We start from the raw sequence: 18,410 nt of genomic DNA, 5'->3' as shown, positions 1-18,410 counted from the left end.
TTCCCTGGACACCCCTCCAAGTGTTGAAGTGACCCCTCCACCACCAGTGTTTACAATGATGTGATTTTGATCCGGTTTGAATGCATTTCCGATGGCTTTCAGCTACCCTACCAAACTCTACCTTTGTCCCAGACTGCTGAACCCCTTTGCAGATAACCCCATCTCATGTGGCCACTCGCCTGCACAATATACAGCAGGAAGGTCTGGAAGAAAAACTCCAGGGCATTGCCTGTAATCTGGTAGGGAATGGTCCAGCAACAGAGCAAGCCTTTGTGCAGAGAGTAGCCCTGGCTTCTGCTGCAGCCGAAACTCCAGGAAACAATCCCACCTTAGAAATGATACACACCTCTGGCTGACAGCTAAACCAAAGCTGCTGCTCATCTCCAAGGATGATTTAAACCCCGAGTGATGTCATAACCCCCATGACAAACATACCTATTCTTGGCTGGACATTGCTCCACCTGACACCCACAAGCAAGCTGGTCAGCTGGGCAGTGCTGTGGGGTGCTTCCCCAACTGCTGGAATCTCAGTGGTCAGGGTGCAGTGCTTCTTACACACAACCCTCCCTTGGGCTTAGCCTGGATCCTGAGGTCCTTCTTGGCAGCGTTCCATGTTCATGAGCCTTCAGGGTCTCTTGCAGAGCAGCTCTGAGGGACCAGGCACCCTGGCAGCCTCTTTTCCTGCTCTAACCCAGTGTTTGAGGGCGGTGAGGCACTGGCACAGGGAAGTTGTTGATGCCCCATCCCTGGAATTGTTCAAGGCCAGGTTGGGTGGGGCTTGGCACAGTCTGGTGTGGAAGGTGCCCCTGCCCATGGCAGGGTGTTGGAATGAGATAAGCATTAAGGTCCCTTCCAAACCAAAGCTTTCTCTGATCCCACACCCACTCCTCCACCAGCCAGAGCTCCAAGGCAAAAGCTGATCAGTGAGCATCTGTGTCATTTGCTCCTCTTAGGCTTGTCTTGTCAACAGGGTCACATCTCTGGTGTTTGCCCTGATTCTCCTCAAGGCATATTTGCAGGAGATGAGAGGTTGCTAACGAATGAGACACAGACCTAACTGAGGCACAATGCTCTGCTGAGCTCTGACATTGTCCTTTCCTGTTCTATTGAACCACAATCCAGCAGTTCAAGTTCTGTAACGTTAAAAAGTACAAATTGCATCAGGCTTAATGTGACTGTAATGGAAGCAGCGAGGAGAGAGACTGCAAAGACCAGAGCCCAGGGGATTTCTATAGATCAGCAGGGGAAGCACAAGGAATGTTTCAGCATGCAGGAAAAGGGCTAATGGCAAAACCTCTCTTTTATTTGGCTGTGGTTAACTTCAGTAAACACCACGCCAATCCTCAAGTATCTGGCAAGTTCCCAGAAGCAACCACAGCATTGACTTCCCCTCAGCCCCAAACTGAATTTGCTGTCTAGTGTGAAACACCTCAGCATCGAACAAGACCAGAAGTATCCTGTGGGATACAGGGTGAGGCCAGATTGAGAGCAGACAGCTTGTCTGGGCTCGGCTGGAGCAGCGTGTGACCTTGGTGACACTCGCTCTCCTATGAGCAGACCTGTCCCCAGGCCATTCTGTCAGGACAGTGCAGACCAGGGGTGACCTCCCCTCTCAGCACAGGCCACCTGGGATGATGCTCAGGGCTGACAGGCTCACGAGCACCTCAGGTTCTTGGTCACACCACGTTTTGGCTTTCCCGATCGCCGAGCAGCTCCAGTGCAGCAGGTAGGCTCTGTCCTGCACTCAGAAAATCCACAGCACCTTCTGGAAAGATGCAAAAGGCTCCCTTGCCTTGTGGAGTACACGGCCACCCCAGGCACCAGGCATGGTCCAGAGATCGCTGTAAAAGGCTGGGAGCTCCTGCAGAAGAGCCCTGCAGAGAGTGAGGAGGGATGAACAACTGGGCACAGGGCTGCTGTGCAAGAGGCTGGGCTGAGGGACAGGTTGCAGCATCACATGGACAGCTGGGGAACCAGGAAACTGAATCAAGGAATGCTTCAAATTCCCACTTCCCTCATCTCTTTTAGGGTGAGGAGGCAGCCTGCCAGTTCTCTGGTTTGGTTGGGCTGGGGACAGCTCACTGTGCCACTAATATCAGTCGAGATGACAGCTACCCTTGAGGGATGACAGACCTTCACTGTAATGGTACTAGGGAGCAGTGTACAAAATCAGGGGCAGAATCCCAAAAAAGCAGCATTCCAGAAGGCACTGAATGAGTTTCCCTCATGCAGCAATTAGCAATAACTCCTCCACAGCCCATGCCATGGAAAAAGCACTGGCGCTGCTCTGCCCACCAGGCTGGAGGGCCCAGCTTCTCCCTGCACACCCAGGGGAGCAGAGTATCAGCCTGTTCCTGCCTCTCAGCTTCTGGTCCCAGTTTACTTTCCGCCTTTTACAACCCACAGCAAGAGTCAGATCCCTTGTATTCCAAACAGCAGGCATGCGATCTAAAAAGCCTTGTCCTGCGGGAATGGCTGAGGCATTAGGTTTGCACCACAGAGGAGCACTTACTCATACAACATCTTATTTCCACAGCAGTTGTGTTTCTAAAATTACAAAGGCATTTCTCAGGGCTGCACGGCTTTGCGGTAGCTTTTGTTCTCTTGATGCTCTCAGCAGGTAGGACAGCGCTCTGCACGGCTCTGCCCGTTTCACTTGAAAGTCAGCAACAACACCACAACGCAGAGCTTTGCTTTAACAATGTGTTCTCGAGCCTGAGTCATAAACACCTCAAACCACCCCCACAGCCTGCGGCTCGAGCCGGGCAGGCTCCGCGTGGGCGAGCGCACTCGCGAGGGTGAGCTGCACGTGTGAAATGCGCCTCTGCATGTGAGGAAGCAGCAGCCTGGGACACTGATCTTACCTCTCTGCAGACCACTCTTCTCTCTGGGAGGGCTCCTTGGGTTGACCTGTGCAGCTCAGCATCTTCGTGATGCCTGGAAGCGTGACGGCAGACACGGCCGCATCCTGCACGAGCCTTCCTTGTCCAGGGTGAGGAAGATCCTGCCTTGCACATCAAGTAGCGTGCTGCAAATGCAGCTTGGAGCTGGCTGGAGATTTGACAAGTGAAGGTACAGCATCTGGGAGGCCCCAGCGGGGGCTGTGGAGGGGAAATGACCTGCCCTGCGGGAGGAGTGTGGCCAGACCCTGCCCACAGAGGCAGGAACCCTGTCAGGGCTCACAGTGCAGCACATGCTCGGGACAGTAGTTCCCAGGCTTTCTGCAGTCGAGTGGAGAAATCCACTGCTCTTCAAAGGTCAAGCTGTGTCCAGATAAAGAGATCTCAGGGATGTGGGGAAGAAGTCCTTTGCCTGAGCTCCAGAGCGCTACTGGAGCACGCTGGAGCCAGCCCAGCACTCCTGCCTCAGCACCAGCAACCACCAGCTGCAAAGAACCATTGTGTGAAACCCAGAGCAGGCAGGCAGAGTGGCAGCAACAGGCAGGGAGAGGGCAGTAGGAACAGGCAGGTCTTTGCTGCGGATCACTTCCAACAAAAGGCCTTCTCTCCCAAAGAAGACCTGGAACCCAGCTTGGGCTCCTCATTCACAGAACTACAGAATGGTTCGGGTTGGAAGGGACCTTAAAGCTCATCTTGTTCCAACCCCCCTGCCACAGGCAGGGGCACCTTCCACTAGACCAGGTTGCTCCAAGCCCTGTCCAGCCTGGCCTTGGACACTTCCAGGGATGGGGCAGCCACAGCTTCTCTGGCTGCCAGAGACTCACCACTCTCACAGGGAAGCATTTCTTACAAATATCCCATCTGACTCTGCCCTCTGTCACTGTGAAGCCATTACCCCTTGTCCTGTTACTGCAGGCGCTTTTGCAAAGTCCCAGGACAAGGTCAGTGAGCATGGGGAGCGTGGATACATCCATGTGGACACATGGATACATTTTTCCTTTATATTGGAAGATCTGCAATTTCCAGCCTCCTTCAGCCTGTGAGCTCCCAAGAAGATCTCCCACAGCAGTATAGACCTCACACAGTGTTTTAACCTGGTGACAAGAAAAGTGCATTTCAGTTCCCTTTCACAGTCATTTTGTAACCCAGAGCACCCACCAGTCTCAGAATCACAAACCAAAAATTACTCCTTGATGAAGAGCGGTGGGAGCCCAGTTCCTTGGCACTGGCTGTGTGGGAGCAGCGGCGTTCCCAAGGCAGCCGTGCTCACAGCTCACAGCCAGCTCTGCTGCAAGTGCTGGGCAAAGCACAGCAGAGGGAGAAATTGGCTTCAGAGGACAGAAGGCACTGGAAAAGGCTGGCAGGGAGGGATGGCACCGCCACTGTGCCCGCTAGTAATCTGTTTGGCACATCTAATCCCATGGGGCAGCTCTTTAAAAGCAGATCCTGCCTCAGTCTCCAAGACTGGACTTCTCTGCAGCAGCCAAGGCAGAAGAACAGAGGCAAAACCCTCTCCCTGTTCCCAGTGGGAGCATTCAATCTGTGTTAGTGTCTGTGTACCACATCCTGTATCCAAGGGGAACTGAGCACCCTTCCTGCAAGGTTCATTGCAATGTGTCATCTTCAGCTCAGCCTTGCCTTGTCCAGTGGGGGTTAATCTAAACCACCTGAATTTCACAGGCTGAGTCAGAACTTGGTTAATAAGGCACAGCACAAGTGAGTCAGTGGCATCTCTCCTCACTGCTGTTTTACTAACATCCCAGATAACAAATATCACTCACGCTGGACCACAGCCAGTGCGGTGGGATCCAAATCCCCATCTCCCACCAGCATATCTTGGCATAATTCTCTGTAAGAAAGCAAAATACATTTCTCCCCATTCAAGAGAAAAGGGGAAACTCAAAAAGAAATATCAAATCCTGATTTTATTTTTTTTTTCCTAGGCCATTTTGTACCCACTCACCACACAATTACATTTGGACAGACGCAAGGTACTTTGGAAATTGTACTCAGCACTTAATCCTCTGGCTCTTTGGCACTCACTTACTCCCCAGGTGCACAGAGCTGCATTTGCTGCTCACAGACTAGAAAGCAAAGAGCTGACCAGCAGTTACCTCTCCAAGCAGCTGAGTAGCTCTGGCTCCCTGGCTAAGTCAGTGCACAATTATCCCCAGCACAGGGAAGCTTTATTCCTGCCTGCTCAGCTCCTCCCAAATCCTCTGTCGTGCCCTCAGTGCCTCACAGGAGGCAGCTTCACCCGCTGGGGCTCGACAGGATGTCACGATTGCTAGAGCAGCATGGGGAGGTCACAGGCCACCCCTGCATGACAGCAGGGCTCAGCTTGGCGCTGGAAAGGCAGATTTTGGTGAAAAGCACCAGTCTCAGTGTTACTCACTGCTGTACACTGGGTGGCTTGCTGCAAGCAGTGAGTTCTCCAGTAACACTGTGTGCCAAGGCCTGAAATCTCACCAAGTGGCTGGAGTGAAAGGATGATGCCTCTTCCATCATTAACTGATGTTTTTCTATCAGTTGCTTAAAAATATGCTTTGAGAGAAAAGGGAAAATACTCATCAACACAGCAGCCACGCCCTGTATTCTGTTGCAGATACTCAGCAAAATGTTCAGAGAAACGAAAGCTCTGCAGCTTAAGAAACAAGGTCTCGTTGGAATTACTCACTGCAAAGGAACTTCCCCAGAACCCTCTTCTCAACTGCAGAACCATAAGATCTTCCTTGTCCAGTCAGCCCAGGGCCCAAGAATGTGTGATACCAGCAGCTTCCACCCAAGCCATGCTGGCTGGACAGGGCTTTCTCAGGGCACTGTGACCTAGACATGGGCTGCTCAGGCAAGGAAACCCCACTGAAAACAAATAAAATAAAAAGAAGTCTAAAGGCAGCAAATGGGGATGGGGTTTTTTTGCCACAGAAGCAAGTGGCAGCATTTGGATGTGTTCCACCAACAAGTCCTCCAAAGGTTTACCTCTCCTTCACTGCTGTTGGCATGGCCAGAGGCTCTTGGGTTCCCCTTAGCACAGCTGCCTTCTCTTGGTGGAACAGGAGCCAGGACTTAACAGCCACCAAAATGGATGAGGCAGGAGAGAAGCTGTTGGCACTGTAGGCCTCATAAGCCATTAAAGAGTTAATTTAAGGAGGAGTCATGAAATGTACCTGAGTAAATAAGGACATCTGGAATCTATTCAGGAACTCCCAGCGCTGGGACTGACAGACTCAGTACAGACAAGACAGAACAGTAAATAAGATAAGCATTTAGGAATGTAGAAAATAAGTCACAAAATGATAAATTAGTAAATCGAGAGGTGCTTGACACTGGAGCTGTTCAGCTGTGAAAGATAAGGGCCTATGGCATCATTAGGATTGTACTACTCTCTGTACACCTGTGTAATTGGGAAACATGGGACTCGTTTGGAAAAACTGCTCACAGGTAACTAGAAAGGATTTCACCTCCCATTTCTGTGGAATCCTGCAGGATTCTGGCAGCCCCATCACCTGGCCTGCACCTGCAGTGAGCTGCTCCCTTGGTTAGATGGGGTGTTTGTTTAGCTCTCCATCAGTGCTGCCTTAGGAGCCCACTCAGCACTCTGGAACCCATGGAAGTCCCCAGGTGATCCATAGTGACACACTCCACCAGCTCCCGGGGCCATCGTGCCAGCCATGTGTGGTCATGCCACGTGGCACAGCACGTGCACCACTTACCTGAGCAAGGAGGAGACTTGCAGCTGAACTCTCAGCAGACATCAAATAACTTTAGTCTTTTTTCCTTCCTGAGGTGAAATGAAACTGCCCAAAGCACACCATAAAGCTGGCAGAGCAGTGGTACCTCGTTCACAAGGACGAAGGTGAGGAGACCCAGCTGTGCAGGATTCAGTGACCGTGTGCCATGGCTGATTCTCCTCAGACCAGCCAGAGCAGCAATGTGTGCATTTGTGTACGTGTGCCTGCAGGACAGGTGCAGAAACACACAGCTCAGAGAAGTCTGCTCTGAGTCTCCCAGCATGAGAGGAGCTGTCAGGCTTTTCTTTCATGGGGATGCAGCTGGGATGCCAGGAAAGCACTCCTGGCAGCAGGTACAGCCGAGAAACGCGGGCTCCGGCTCCCAGCCCTGCCTGGAGTGGCTGTCAGACACCCTGCCTTGGAGGATGCCACGTTTACCACACAAGCACCAATGGAAACCCACAACCTGGTGAGAAAAGGAACTTCATTGCTTAATTAAATCTCTCATTTAGGAGTACCAGTCTCCATCTGGTTCACCAACAAGGCCATTCAGAAGCAGTAAGGGGCTGGCCCTCTCTTGCTTTCACAACCCAGCAATCCTTCACGCAGGTGCCTCGAGGAGCAAACTCCCGCACAGACAGCAGCTCCTGCCCAAGGATTAACACAGGTATCACAGCTCCTCCCCTCGTGGTGCTGGGCTTTGAAGAACCCCACAGCACCTTGTTTTACGTGACTGTGACACCAATCCCCTGAGCACATTTTCCAATCTAACTACAGATTCAGAAGGAACATCAATTCAAGGTGCTTTTTGTTGGTAACAAAGGATCTGTAAGGCAGTGCTGCTTTCAAAAGAAAACCTCCTGCCTGAACTTCCAGAGAACATCCCAGGAGCAGACTGACATCCTTTTAATCACTCCTCTAAGTAAAGACACAGGGAGCTGAAGACCTGCCCAAGAAGCAGAAGGTCCCTTTTTCCTTCTGGAAGGATGTAGGGTTGTCCAACAATGAGATGCAAAGCCTAAATTAAATATAACTGATTATAACAAAAAGCAACAAGACAAGACAAAAAAAAGGCCTAAATTTCCAGTCATCCTCTAGTAGTGCTGTTGTGCCCACTGGGATTTCTTTCTCCATATGCTTTATGCTGCTTCCATTTATCTGCCAGCTGAGCTAGTTGAGTTTGTGGCCAAAACAAGCCAATCAAAACTTGATGCTTTGTGTTGTTAATTTTGTTTTACTTGAACAGGCAGCTAAAGGTACAGCTACACCTAGAAATGGGTGTTCCTACACCAGGATCACTGAAAAGCTTTGTGGCCCTGGGATAGCAGAACCTCCTGAGGTAAGCAGAGCACTGAGCCTGTAAGAAACACAGATCAGGAAACATCCCACAGCAAAAGCAGCATTACAGAGGGGGAAGCAAAGTTCCCAGGAAATGGTGTGAAATGCTATCAGAAAACACAGGAACTAAACCTCAGCAACGAGGACATGTGAAAAGAAAGAAGAGGAAACAAAGAACTGCATACGAAAGAAAAAAATCCCAGGAAGTCCTACAATTACCCAACTAAGGAAAACTGTTAAAATTCAGCATTTGGAGAAAACAGTGGGATACAGTGAAAGACATCAGCTCCAGATAGAACAGCGCAGTCCTGAAACTGGGCTGTATCTTACTCAGAAATTGAGAAGAAGTTGAGTTTTCATGTGAGATGTGGAGCACTGCTTTAACACTGGGGTGTGAAAGGCCAGGAAGACAGGCACAACCTCCTTGTGGGAGAATGATCAATGAAAAAAGGAAAATTTTGCAGGGAAACACTTCTCAGGCAAAGGAAAAAAAAAGACTTTTTTTGTGAGCATAAATATCAGTTTTAGAAAAGCCCAATCTGGGCCTGTGACTTTGTTAGAACAGAAATGGAATGGCAAAGGCAAGAGATTTTACTTGAGAGGAAGTCAAACTCACTAATCATCAAAAACTACAGGAGTGTCAGAAACAAGGGTTTCTCTACTGCAGGGGCACACCATCAAACAGAATCATGGAACCAAGGAGTGGTTTGGGTTGGAAGGGATGTTAAAGCTCATCTTGTTCCAATCCCCTGCCACAGGCAGGGACAGTTTTCACTAGATCAGGTTGCTCCAAGCCCTGTCCAACCTGACCTTGAAGTCTTCCAGGGATGGGACTGTGCAAGTGACATGGTGATTTTCTTCACAAAATCACGGTGTCTCTTTCCTTCACTCTTTTTTTTCCTGTTCTGGTGTATTATCCTTTCTCGTTAATTAGCTTATCATTTTTGCTTTAGAGCTTATTTTATTTTATAGCGAAACACTTCACCAGCTCACAGAAGGAGACAGTTTAATATAGGTGATTGCATGTATGTCACTTCCAATTGGTTCCACGAGCTCTTTTGTCAGCTTTGGAAGAAGGCAGATCTACCTTGGTCACTGATCTCACCTCAGCACTCCGTCGGGCAGTGGGGCAGAGCTGAGCAGCTCACCAGGAGATGAGCACTGCTCATTACTTACAAAAACCAAGGAGAGAATCAGAGGCAGGAGGAGCCGGCAGCGGTGTCCCAGAGGTGCTCACGGACACACCGGAGGACAAGGTGCAGCTCCCAGCAGGAGTCGGCAGAGCTCCTCCAAGAAGCCTTCGAGGCAGAGCGGCTTTTCTGCAGCACTGCCACCCTCCGGCTCCAAGGAAAATTTCCTCTTTCAGGCAGAGAAAAGTCCCTGAGCCCCTGGGTTTATCCCCTTTCCCTCCCAGCGGCAAGGAGAGAACTGGCAACACAGCTGGATGTGAAACTTCCCATCGGTGAGCACAGCAAAACCTTGGGATCAGCAGCTGGAGGAGTTGCTGTCTGGCTGCCAACGCTCATTGAATTTGGAGGCACCAACACGGCCCCATCCAAGGACCACGGACACCAGCTGGGCACCACCTCGGTGCTCTGATGCCCCTGGCTAACAAAGGCAGAAGCAGGAGACAAGTAATTGCACCCTTTCTGTTAGATAAACTTTCTTTCTGGGTCTAGCAGTACATCCTGTCCAGCACTCTGGAAGATGTTGTCCCAAGTCCCCAAAATGGCACATGTGAAGATCAGGACACAAGAACTCCACAAGGCAGTTGTGACTCTATTTAGCTCCGAGGGAAATTCCCTTTCTCAGTTCTCTCTGCACTGTTCACACCGGTTACTCACTGGTCATAACATACACCAGCAAGTGATGCACAGGCACGTGAACCCCAAGCTCTCCTGTCACAAAAATTAATCTTTAAAAATGCTGCTGAGAGGTTGAACCTCATTTAGCAGAAGACAGCTCAGCACAGGAAATCTGCTCACAGAACAACCCAAAGAGGAGACACCCTCATGAACATGATCCAAAATCCGGGACCAGATGGCAGCTGTTATTAGAAAGGGTCAAACGCTGTTTTCCTGTTTGTGGGCTTTTAATGGCAATTTTCACAATAATTTACAAATTGGTTGTTACGCACACTCCATGTCCGTTTAGTAAAGAAAAATGGGAGTTAATTCAGCTCTCAGTTGAGAAACTGCTGTAAAAATGCCCTTGCTGAGGGCTTCTCTCTGCTCCCACTGGTTTGTGTTCTACAGGCAGCCAAGCGAGTTCCTCATGCTGAACCTGCCCAACCTGCCGGCCCTCCCCAGCCTGCTCCTGAGCTCCCTCCGCTCGCACCAAGGGCAGGACCTGGAAGTTTCCGAGCGCTGAGGGGGGTGGAGTGACGGTGCAGAGGCCACGGGGCTCATGTGTATCCAAGGCAGGATAGGGAGAGAGTGTTCCCAAGGACCCCGCTCCCAGGGAGCCGGTGGCTGCAACCCACGACCCAGCACAGCTCTGGGCTCCGCTTGGAAGCCCTGAACAAAACCAGAAGCAGCTGAGGGGCAGTGCAAAGTGCCGTGGCACAATATTCCATGGCAACTATGCCAGCGCTGCCAGTGCCTCGTGTCTGGGCATAAGGAATTCACCCACAGGATTCTGTTCAAAGGAGGGAAAGAGATGGAGACCTGAGCCCAAAACAGAACAGACCAACGCTGGAGAATTCCAGGAATTCAGCCATGTTAGTCCTCAGCAGAGAAGAGGAAATACATCAAAGGGTACCACAGCCTTGAGTTTTTCCACCCAAGCTGTTGCAATCATCTCAGTAATTCACCTCTCAGGACAAAATTTGCTTTCCAGTAAGACAGACTCTGTTTGCCTTTTGCTTCCAGTCACTTCAAGCTGATTCAGCTTTGCACCTTCTTGGAAAGAAGTCAGCAGCAGGGTTTTTCTAAAAGAAATGCAATACAGCAATTTAAACCTGCAGCCAGTCTGGCCTGTCGGGAAAAACAAAGGCAGAGCAGGTGGGGACTGCAATGTATGCCCCAAGAGTTCTGCTGAGGGAAGGAAAGTCAGGGATTTCTCTCCAGAAAAGCATGGGAAGTGTTAAACCTTGCACCTCACACATGTCGGAGTTTTCCCCACACTGAGCTCTTTCACAAAGACTTCCCCCACAATGCTTTTACAGGAGTGTAACCATTAACCTGACAATCAGATCACCCATTCTCAGATAAGTTTATATTTAATGTGTGAAAAAAAAGGGAATACTTTGCAGCAGTCCCTGGAGGGAAGAGAAAGAATTGTGGTGAGCAGTCCACTGACAGAAACTGCTCCCTGGAGTTCCCTTCCCCCTTGCCTTCCTCCCCTCTCTGAGTGCAGTAACTCAATCCACAAGGTAACTGAACTCTCCTGAGGGAATCTGGGGCACAACAGGCTGCAGCTCCTTTCCAAACGAATTCATTTCGTTTATTTATTTTAAAGTCCACTGATCATCATCATCATCACAAAAAAACCTCATGGGAAATGCAACTAAAGAGAAAAAAAGTCCAACCAAGACCTAAGAACCCAGAGCTATGAGCAGATGTGGGCCTGTGTGGCACGGCGCCGGCGCACGCGCGGGAGGAGACGACCCCGTGCGCCGCGGTTGTGTGGCCAGAGCCGGGGTCCTTTATGTCAACCGCTGAACGATGACGGCGTTGAGCAGGTTGGCTTCCTTCAGGGTCTGGTTCTCATCAGTCAGCTCTTTATTGGGGAAGGTGGTCATGAGGACGAAACTGGTGGCAGCCATCGCTGGCCGAGCATCTACTATGAAGAGCCGGATGTCACGGATCCTGTCCAAAGGGATCAAACGCACAGGGTGATGCTGTTACTGCGCAGCCTGGACAAATGACTGCTCTCCCCAGAGCGTGCAGCCCTGCAGTGCTGCATTTATATTGCAGCTCTCACCACAGGCCACAGCAGGCTATTCTGATTCAACCCGGTCCCATTTATTGAAATAGCAGCAGTTGCCTTCTGGGCTACAGACTCAGCTCAGTGTTCTCTGTCCATGTTGTCTCTGTTTCAGCTGTCAAACTGAAAGCCTCCAAACCCTTCACGATGAACAATTAACAAACTGACACTTGCTGAGCTCGTCACACACAGCAGAACCCAGAGGATTTCAGCTCCTGTGAGCAGCCACACAGTGACACAGGATCCATTTCCTGAACTCAATCACAGAGGTTTTTTTAACTTTTTGCCCTGAGCTTGACTCTTATAAAAACTGGAGGAATGAGTACAAATGATGAGATCAGGAAAGTGAGAAGGATTTCAAGAGAGCAGTGGAATGAAGCATATCTAAGCCAACTTTGCTCGTCGAAAGAAACAGAATTGTGGTAAGAGCATCCATTAATGCTTCATTCAGCCCAGGGAACAGCCCCACAGAAAAGTCTAAACTGCATCAGAATAACTGAACCAGGTTCCTAATTATCTGCCAGTTTCCAAAGCCTTTGGAAGAGATTCAGTTTTTTATAGGAGATATCAAGGAAAGTTCTGCTGGTAACACTTACGCTCCAAGATGTCAGATCACTGGCTATGATCTGTCCCAATTTGGAAAGCAAATCCTACCCAACAGTTAGCAACTGCCTTAAAAACACTCACAACAATTTCATTCCCTTTCACCCATGCAGAAGGATCCCCAGAGCTCCCTCTGGCATGCTATCCAGGATTTTAACACCTGCTCCACCCGTGCCCTGGCTTGCAGTGCCGTTTAGGCCTTGCCTGTGTTCCCTGTTGTGCTCATACCTGTGACTGTGGTTGAACTTCTGGACCAGGCGCCCACCGTCAGCGAGCCGGATCTGGATGTTGGTGACGGGCTCCGACTCATCGATCACAATGGCAGAACTGGCTTTGGCTTCGTTCTCTGCCTGCTGGGCTGGCGAGCTGGTGCCCATCACCTGGGGCGCGGTGCTGCCAACAGGGAGACGCAAGGTGAGCTGTTAGAAACCAAACTCACCTGGCTGCAGGGCACCAGGATCAGGCAGCGAGCTCACCGCCTGCCAGGCCCAACTACCAGAGCTCCTCCACACGAGACACCAAGCGAGCTGGAAGTGAGAATTTTTGAGTCAGCCAGTTAGTAGGAGCTTGTCTAGAAATTCACCTCTACCATCCCCTTTGGTACCACGGGTCCTCACACCCACAAGGTAACGGGAAAGTGTGACTTGGAAACACTGCTCCTACGCAACATACCGTGGAGGTTCCAAACCAGGGATCTGCCTCCTGCTAGGGGGAAGCTGGGCCACCTCACAGTACACGTCAGTGAGCCTTGTTTCCTTAGAGGAACACCTCCCATCCCACAGGCACCCAGTGCCTTTCTTTCAGAAGGATGAATCAGAAGAAGGCTCCACCTCACAAGGCTCAAGTGACTCTCTCATATTACACGTAGTAAACCAGTGTCACCATTTTCTCACCTGCCCAGCTTTTGTCCTTCTCCAGTAAAAGCTCTGAAGACACTTTTAGGTTTCACATAATCCTCATCACGGTGATCTTCCATGTCCAGGTTCACCTGTCCGCCCCGTGCTAACCTGCGCAGCTCAGCCGGGACTTCCCTGCAAAGAGAGTGTCCTAAGGCAGCTGCCTGAAGCAGCAAGGCAGGAATGTGTGGACAAAAAGCCCAAGACCTCTGGAATTTCAGGAATCACAGAGAGCCTTTGCTTAACTGACAGGGTAGTTGCACACCTCCCCACTAACAGACACAAAGGTTACTTCTCCCTGGCCCTCACCTGCAGTGACACAATGCATCAGAAATTCTCAACCCAAATATGAATATGTTTGTTTACTTCAAACTCTCAAGGCTCCACAAAGACCAAACCCACTCCCTGTTTACCTGAACCAAATGTTCAATATTAAGAGTAACTAATTTCTTGCAAGAAAGCTCAGGTGAAATGTGCCACGGATTCAGAGACCTGGATTCCACAAACACTTGTGTTTCAGAGAACAGCTGTTGCTTTTCTCCCCTCTCACTGCGTACCCTCTGCGGATATCATCGAGGAACTGGGCATTGGATGGATCCTGGTAGCTCCTCAGCTCTCCACTATCCAGACTAAATCCACTCTTCCAGAGCTTCAGTACAACGTGCACCTGCAGCAGCCCCAAAAGAACAATCAGCCTCACGGAGCATCTTGATGACAAAAAAACCAGACACGAAGTGAAAAGTTCCTGATGGGTAGAGGAGCTTCAAGGTGCAGAAAACCTTCCAGCCAGGTTCCTCTGGGCTAAGGGAAAAACCCAAAGCATTGGCTTTTATGTAATGGTCAGGTGTCAATTCCTAGAAGGTGGCACCACAGTCCCCTTTTGGATAAACATGGCTGAAGAGCCAAGAATGTGCTGGGTGAGGAGCCTAAACCAGGCTCCCATCATGGCCATGACCTTGTTTGGTCACAAATCAAGCACAAGGGAATCTTGCACTGATGCTGTCGGCTCCAATCTATGGATATATATTGGATATATGTAACAATGGACAAAGAAGAGTTAATTTCCCAATGCTCTTTGCACACTATTTTTCCCAATCTGCACTTGTAAGAAAGGCTCAGATTTTTAATTAAAAGATCACCAGAAAACTGCTTACCTAAGACCTAATCATCTATTATTTTCTACTCAGAAATCCCATAGGAAGCAGGATTTACCATATTTCTGTCCTTGTGAATTTCTATCAAGCTTTGTGACTCTTGGAGCTGGCAAGCTCAGTAGCTGGAGCAGAGAAATCCCTGGGGTGACAGCTACAAACCCGAGCAGAGATACTCACATCCTGAGAAGAGTTCGGTCTCCTCTCTCCTGCCACGTAAGCCGACTCCTCCTCTGGAGTAGCCCCAAGGCGATACCCTCCCCCTGCAAAAGGCTGTGAGAGGGAGGCAGGCACAGGGTTACAGAACTACACAGACCCAACAGAGCTGCTTCCCTGTCCTCAGCACCCCTGTGGGTGAACAGGGGCTTCATGGCATCAGCAACATCTACTGCCCTGCAGGCAGTGACAGCTTCAGCAAGTTAATGTGTGGCACAACAGAGCAGCTTTTCTTGCTGCTGTGACACACAAAATGGAGCTGCACTAAGAGAGGAGTCCAGACTTAGCTGCTGATTCCAGGACTCCTCAGTACCAAACAGCTGGCACGGTGGAGCCTTAACTGAAAAGGGGAACAGAAGGAAGAACTCGTCCCTCCTCACCTTTGGCTTGCTTGTCTCACCACCGCTCTTGGCCGTCCGATCGACCGCCACTGCACCGTGTTCCTTGGCTCCCTTGAACAGATCCTCCACCAGCTCGTTGGGGCTCTTCTTCCTCGGAGGACCCACGATCTGCTGGCCACTTCTCTCTGAGCCGCCGGCATAAAACCTGACAGAAAGCACGCGGCTCCTGGTCAGCCCTGCCCGCTGCCTCTGCAGGACCCAGCGGGTGGGACCACAGCTCACTTGTGCAGCTCAGTGAAACCCCTTGGATCTACAAGCACTGGCTACCACCAGTGTGTCTCCCACTGCAGCCACGTGCAAGCTCCTGTACTGCAGAGACTTTCTTTTATGTCAATTGCTGTAAATTACCCATGGATCAATGGCAATAAAGTGGTAACAATGCTTAGACCTGGGAAGAAGAACAGCCCTGAGGGACAAGCCCAGTTTTAAACACCGCTACCAGCTCGATTACCCAGCTGAGCAAGGCTTCCAGCAAATTTCTGACCTGTCAGAGCAACATCCAGCCGGAATTCTGAGGGAAGGCACGTGTTCATGCCACACAAAGGATGGATCTCAACTGGAAGCAATGGATGCGCAGTCAGTGAAGTGCAATTAAGCACTTCTGGAAGATTGGGTTTATTAGCTTCCAGATGGTTTGTAACACACAGAGTGAGCTCCCAGCTGCCTGCAGACCACGGCCCATCCAGGCTGAGCCACCCCTTCAGATACATCAGTTCCATTCCATTTACCTTGCCTGTCAACCTTAAGGGTATTTAACTACTTAGAGCTGACATTGTAGGAGACTGTCCTACTAATACTCTCTGTTCCCCCTGGAAAGGGGCCCTACATTTTTATTTCTGCCTCCACACTCCATAACTTTACCCTTAAGCAACACTTAAAAAAAAAAAAGAACCCAAAACCAAAACCCCGACCAAAATAAACCCCCAAAACCACAAGCAGTAAGAAAACCAATCCCTGCATAATTCCCACATTTCCGTTCCCTATGGACACAAATGAGGATCTGGGCTGTTTTCTATTCTTACCTCAGGGCTTCCACATCCCACTTTAGGCTTTCTCTCAGTGCTGAGAGCTGGTGCTTACACAGCTGAGCACGTGCTTGTGCACAGGCTTTGCACTGACAAACCTGCCCTGTCAAACCTCAGACTGTTCATTACACGAATTTCATAGCCATGGAAACCCGTTTTTCAAACAAGCTGTACACAAGCAGCAAGTCCTCCCAAAAGCAGAGGGACAAACACCCAGCATTTGAGCCTTCAGCTGCTAACTTACCGCTGTCCCTCCTCCTCTTCATCATCCTCCTCCTGCGCATGCACAAGGTCTCTGAACGAGGTTACTCGATGGTCACTGCAAAAATCCAGCAAGAAGGATGTCAGCCTGGAGACACATTCCCAGCTGGAACCTTCCCCACTGACACAGGCTCCTTCTGCAAGGTGGGCTCTGTTCACCAACACCTGACCCGAGAGCACTCTTCCTTCAAGATACAGCCAGTAACTCCTCTTTAGAACTTGGCAGCATTCCCTTACCTCAAAGGGATTTGGTAAGGTAAAATTTGCTTTTTTGTTTCGTAAAATGCTTGGCTTGATCAGCTCAGGTGTCACACAAAATGAGAAAATATTCTTCCTGCAGAGATACGATCTGCTCAAATGAAAGGTCACCAACAGACTGTTTCTAATGTCAAAAGATAAATCAAGCTTTTCCTGAGCAATGAGGCAAGTTTTCCTAGCTGATCTCTGGCTTACTTGTGCAATAACACCCACGCTTGTGATGTACAAACACTCAGATTTTCACAATTTCTAAAGAGCCACACAACGTCAAGCAAACCTAAACACAGAGCTACTTCTCTTGAAAACTAACATAGTCAGTGCTTTAGAAAGTTTGTTTTGTCAAGTTTCCAGCATGGAGCTGAAGCTCCCTCCTCACCTGGCTCCAGTGCCTCTGGATATGGAGCTGGGTGTGGGCTGGGGAAGGGTCAGGATGTCCTCATCACCCCCGTCCTCATAGAAACTGGCGAGTGCAATCTGGAAAGGAAAACCACCAAAGCTCCTCAGGAAAAACACACACAAACAACCCAACTGAAGCATCTGTCACGCTGGACCTCCTAAGGCACCTCACACTAAAGACACTTCATGTCATTCCCCCTGCTGCAGGTCCTGGCAAAGACAAGGCCTCAGGAGGTTGTGCTATTTGGCTGTGTCATGGCAGGACACTCACTGCTGCAGGGATGTCACCCTCCCTGTCAGGGAATGTCAGGGCCCTTCTTCTGCAGCACTTACGCAGGGGTTATGCCAAAATTACTGTTCTGAAACAGCAGCTTTTGTGCCACCCATGAGCAGACTCGGAGTTTAACACAGCCAGTTTGAGGAGAAGCAGGGACAGGAGCAGGTCAGAATGGCGGCTGACTCCCCCTCAGCTTGTTTGCTGACAGCGCCAACAGCAGAGCACTGACAACCTGACCAGCATTCCAGGAAAACCTACACAACCCCGGCAAACCCCAGACCCACCGTCCCTCAGCTCGCGCTAGAAAGTGAACGAGACAACCAGGAGGGGCCTCAGTCCCAACCAGCCCACGGCCCCGCCGCAAGGGCTGAGCCCGGCGACGGACGGGGGCGAGGCCTGAGCCCGCGGACACCGACCTCCGGCCCAGAGCTGCCCCCCGCCAGCGCCACGGCCTCCTAAGCCGCGGCCCCGCCGATCCCCGCGCCGGGCCGCGGAAGGCGGAAGGCAGCGGCGGAGGTACCTGGAGGTCCCAGCCGGCTGACTCGAGGAAGAATCGCGCTCGCTCCTCCTCGGCGCCGGTCACGGCCACGAACTCCCTCAGCGCCTCCTCCCTGTCCGCCATCTTGCCGCGGTGCAGCACCCAAACTCCGCCGGGCCGCCCCGCACCGCCCCCGCGTGCGCCGCCAAACCCGCCCGGCCGGAAACACCCGGGGCGGCGCGCGGCGCCCGGCCCGCGCACAGCGGCCCCTGTCAGCCGGGAGGTGCCACTGCACCGGAGTGAGGGCCGGACACCGGGCACCGGGCACCGGGCACCGGACACCGGGCACCGGACACCACCGGGCACCACCGGGCACCGGACACCGGGCACCGGGCACCGGACACCACCGGGCACCACCGGGCACCACCGGGCACCGGACACCGGGCACCACCGGCAACCACCGGACACCGGGCACCACCGGGCACCGGGCACTGGACACCGGACACCGGGCACCGGGCACCAGACACCGGGCACCGGACACCGGGCACCGGG

The 18,410-nt window shown here is 51.2% G+C and overlaps 1 protein-coding gene across 1 annotated transcript; it reads right to left on the bottom strand.

The window, feature by feature from the left end:
* Positions 1–10,042: 10,042 nt before the first annotated feature.
* On the bottom strand, positions 10,043–18,036 carry NSFL1C (NSFL1 cofactor). The gene is made up of 9 exons (XM_042047868.1): positions 17,901–18,036; positions 17,084–17,181; positions 16,433–16,507; positions 15,143–15,308; positions 14,727–14,819; positions 13,953–14,062; positions 13,393–13,530; positions 12,728–12,892; positions 10,043–11,778 (listed from the first exon to the last, which is right to left on the bottom strand). Exons 1-9 carry the CDS (start codon positions 18,000–18,002, stop codon positions 11,616–11,618), a joined length of 1,110 nt encoding a protein of 369 aa, XP_041903802.1. The 5' UTR covers positions 18,003–18,036; the 3' UTR covers positions 10,043–11,615.
* Between the last annotated feature and the right edge of the window lie 374 nt (positions 18,037–18,410).

The sequence above is a fragment of the Corvus kubaryi genome, unplaced genomic scaffold, assembly GCF_017639235.1.
Source record: "Corvus kubaryi isolate FWS band 111438036 unplaced genomic scaffold, C.kubaryi_AGA036_p1.0 134, whole genome shotgun sequence".
Taxonomy (NCBI): domain Eukaryota; kingdom Metazoa; phylum Chordata; class Aves; order Passeriformes; family Corvidae; genus Corvus; species Corvus kubaryi.
Note: the sequence above shows the minus strand (reverse complement) of the source record. Positions and strands in the feature narration are given on the sequence as shown.

What these genes read in the sequence shown, in the direction of transcription:
- NSFL1C (XM_042047868.1), bottom strand. Translation starts at nt 18,002, where the DNA reads ATGGCGGACAGGGAGGAGGCGCTGAGGGAGTTCGTGGCCGTGACCGGC. An exon ending in TCCAGAGGCACTGGAGCCAG is followed by an intron (nt 16,508 to 17,083) that starts GTGAGGAGGGAG and finishes GGATTTTTGCAG; the next exon opens with TGACCATCGAGTAACCTCGT. An exon ending in GAAGGACAAAAGCTGGGCAG is followed by an intron (nt 12,893 to 13,392) that starts GTGAGAAAATGG and finishes CCCTGTTGGCAG; the next exon opens with CACCGCGCCCCAGGTGATGG.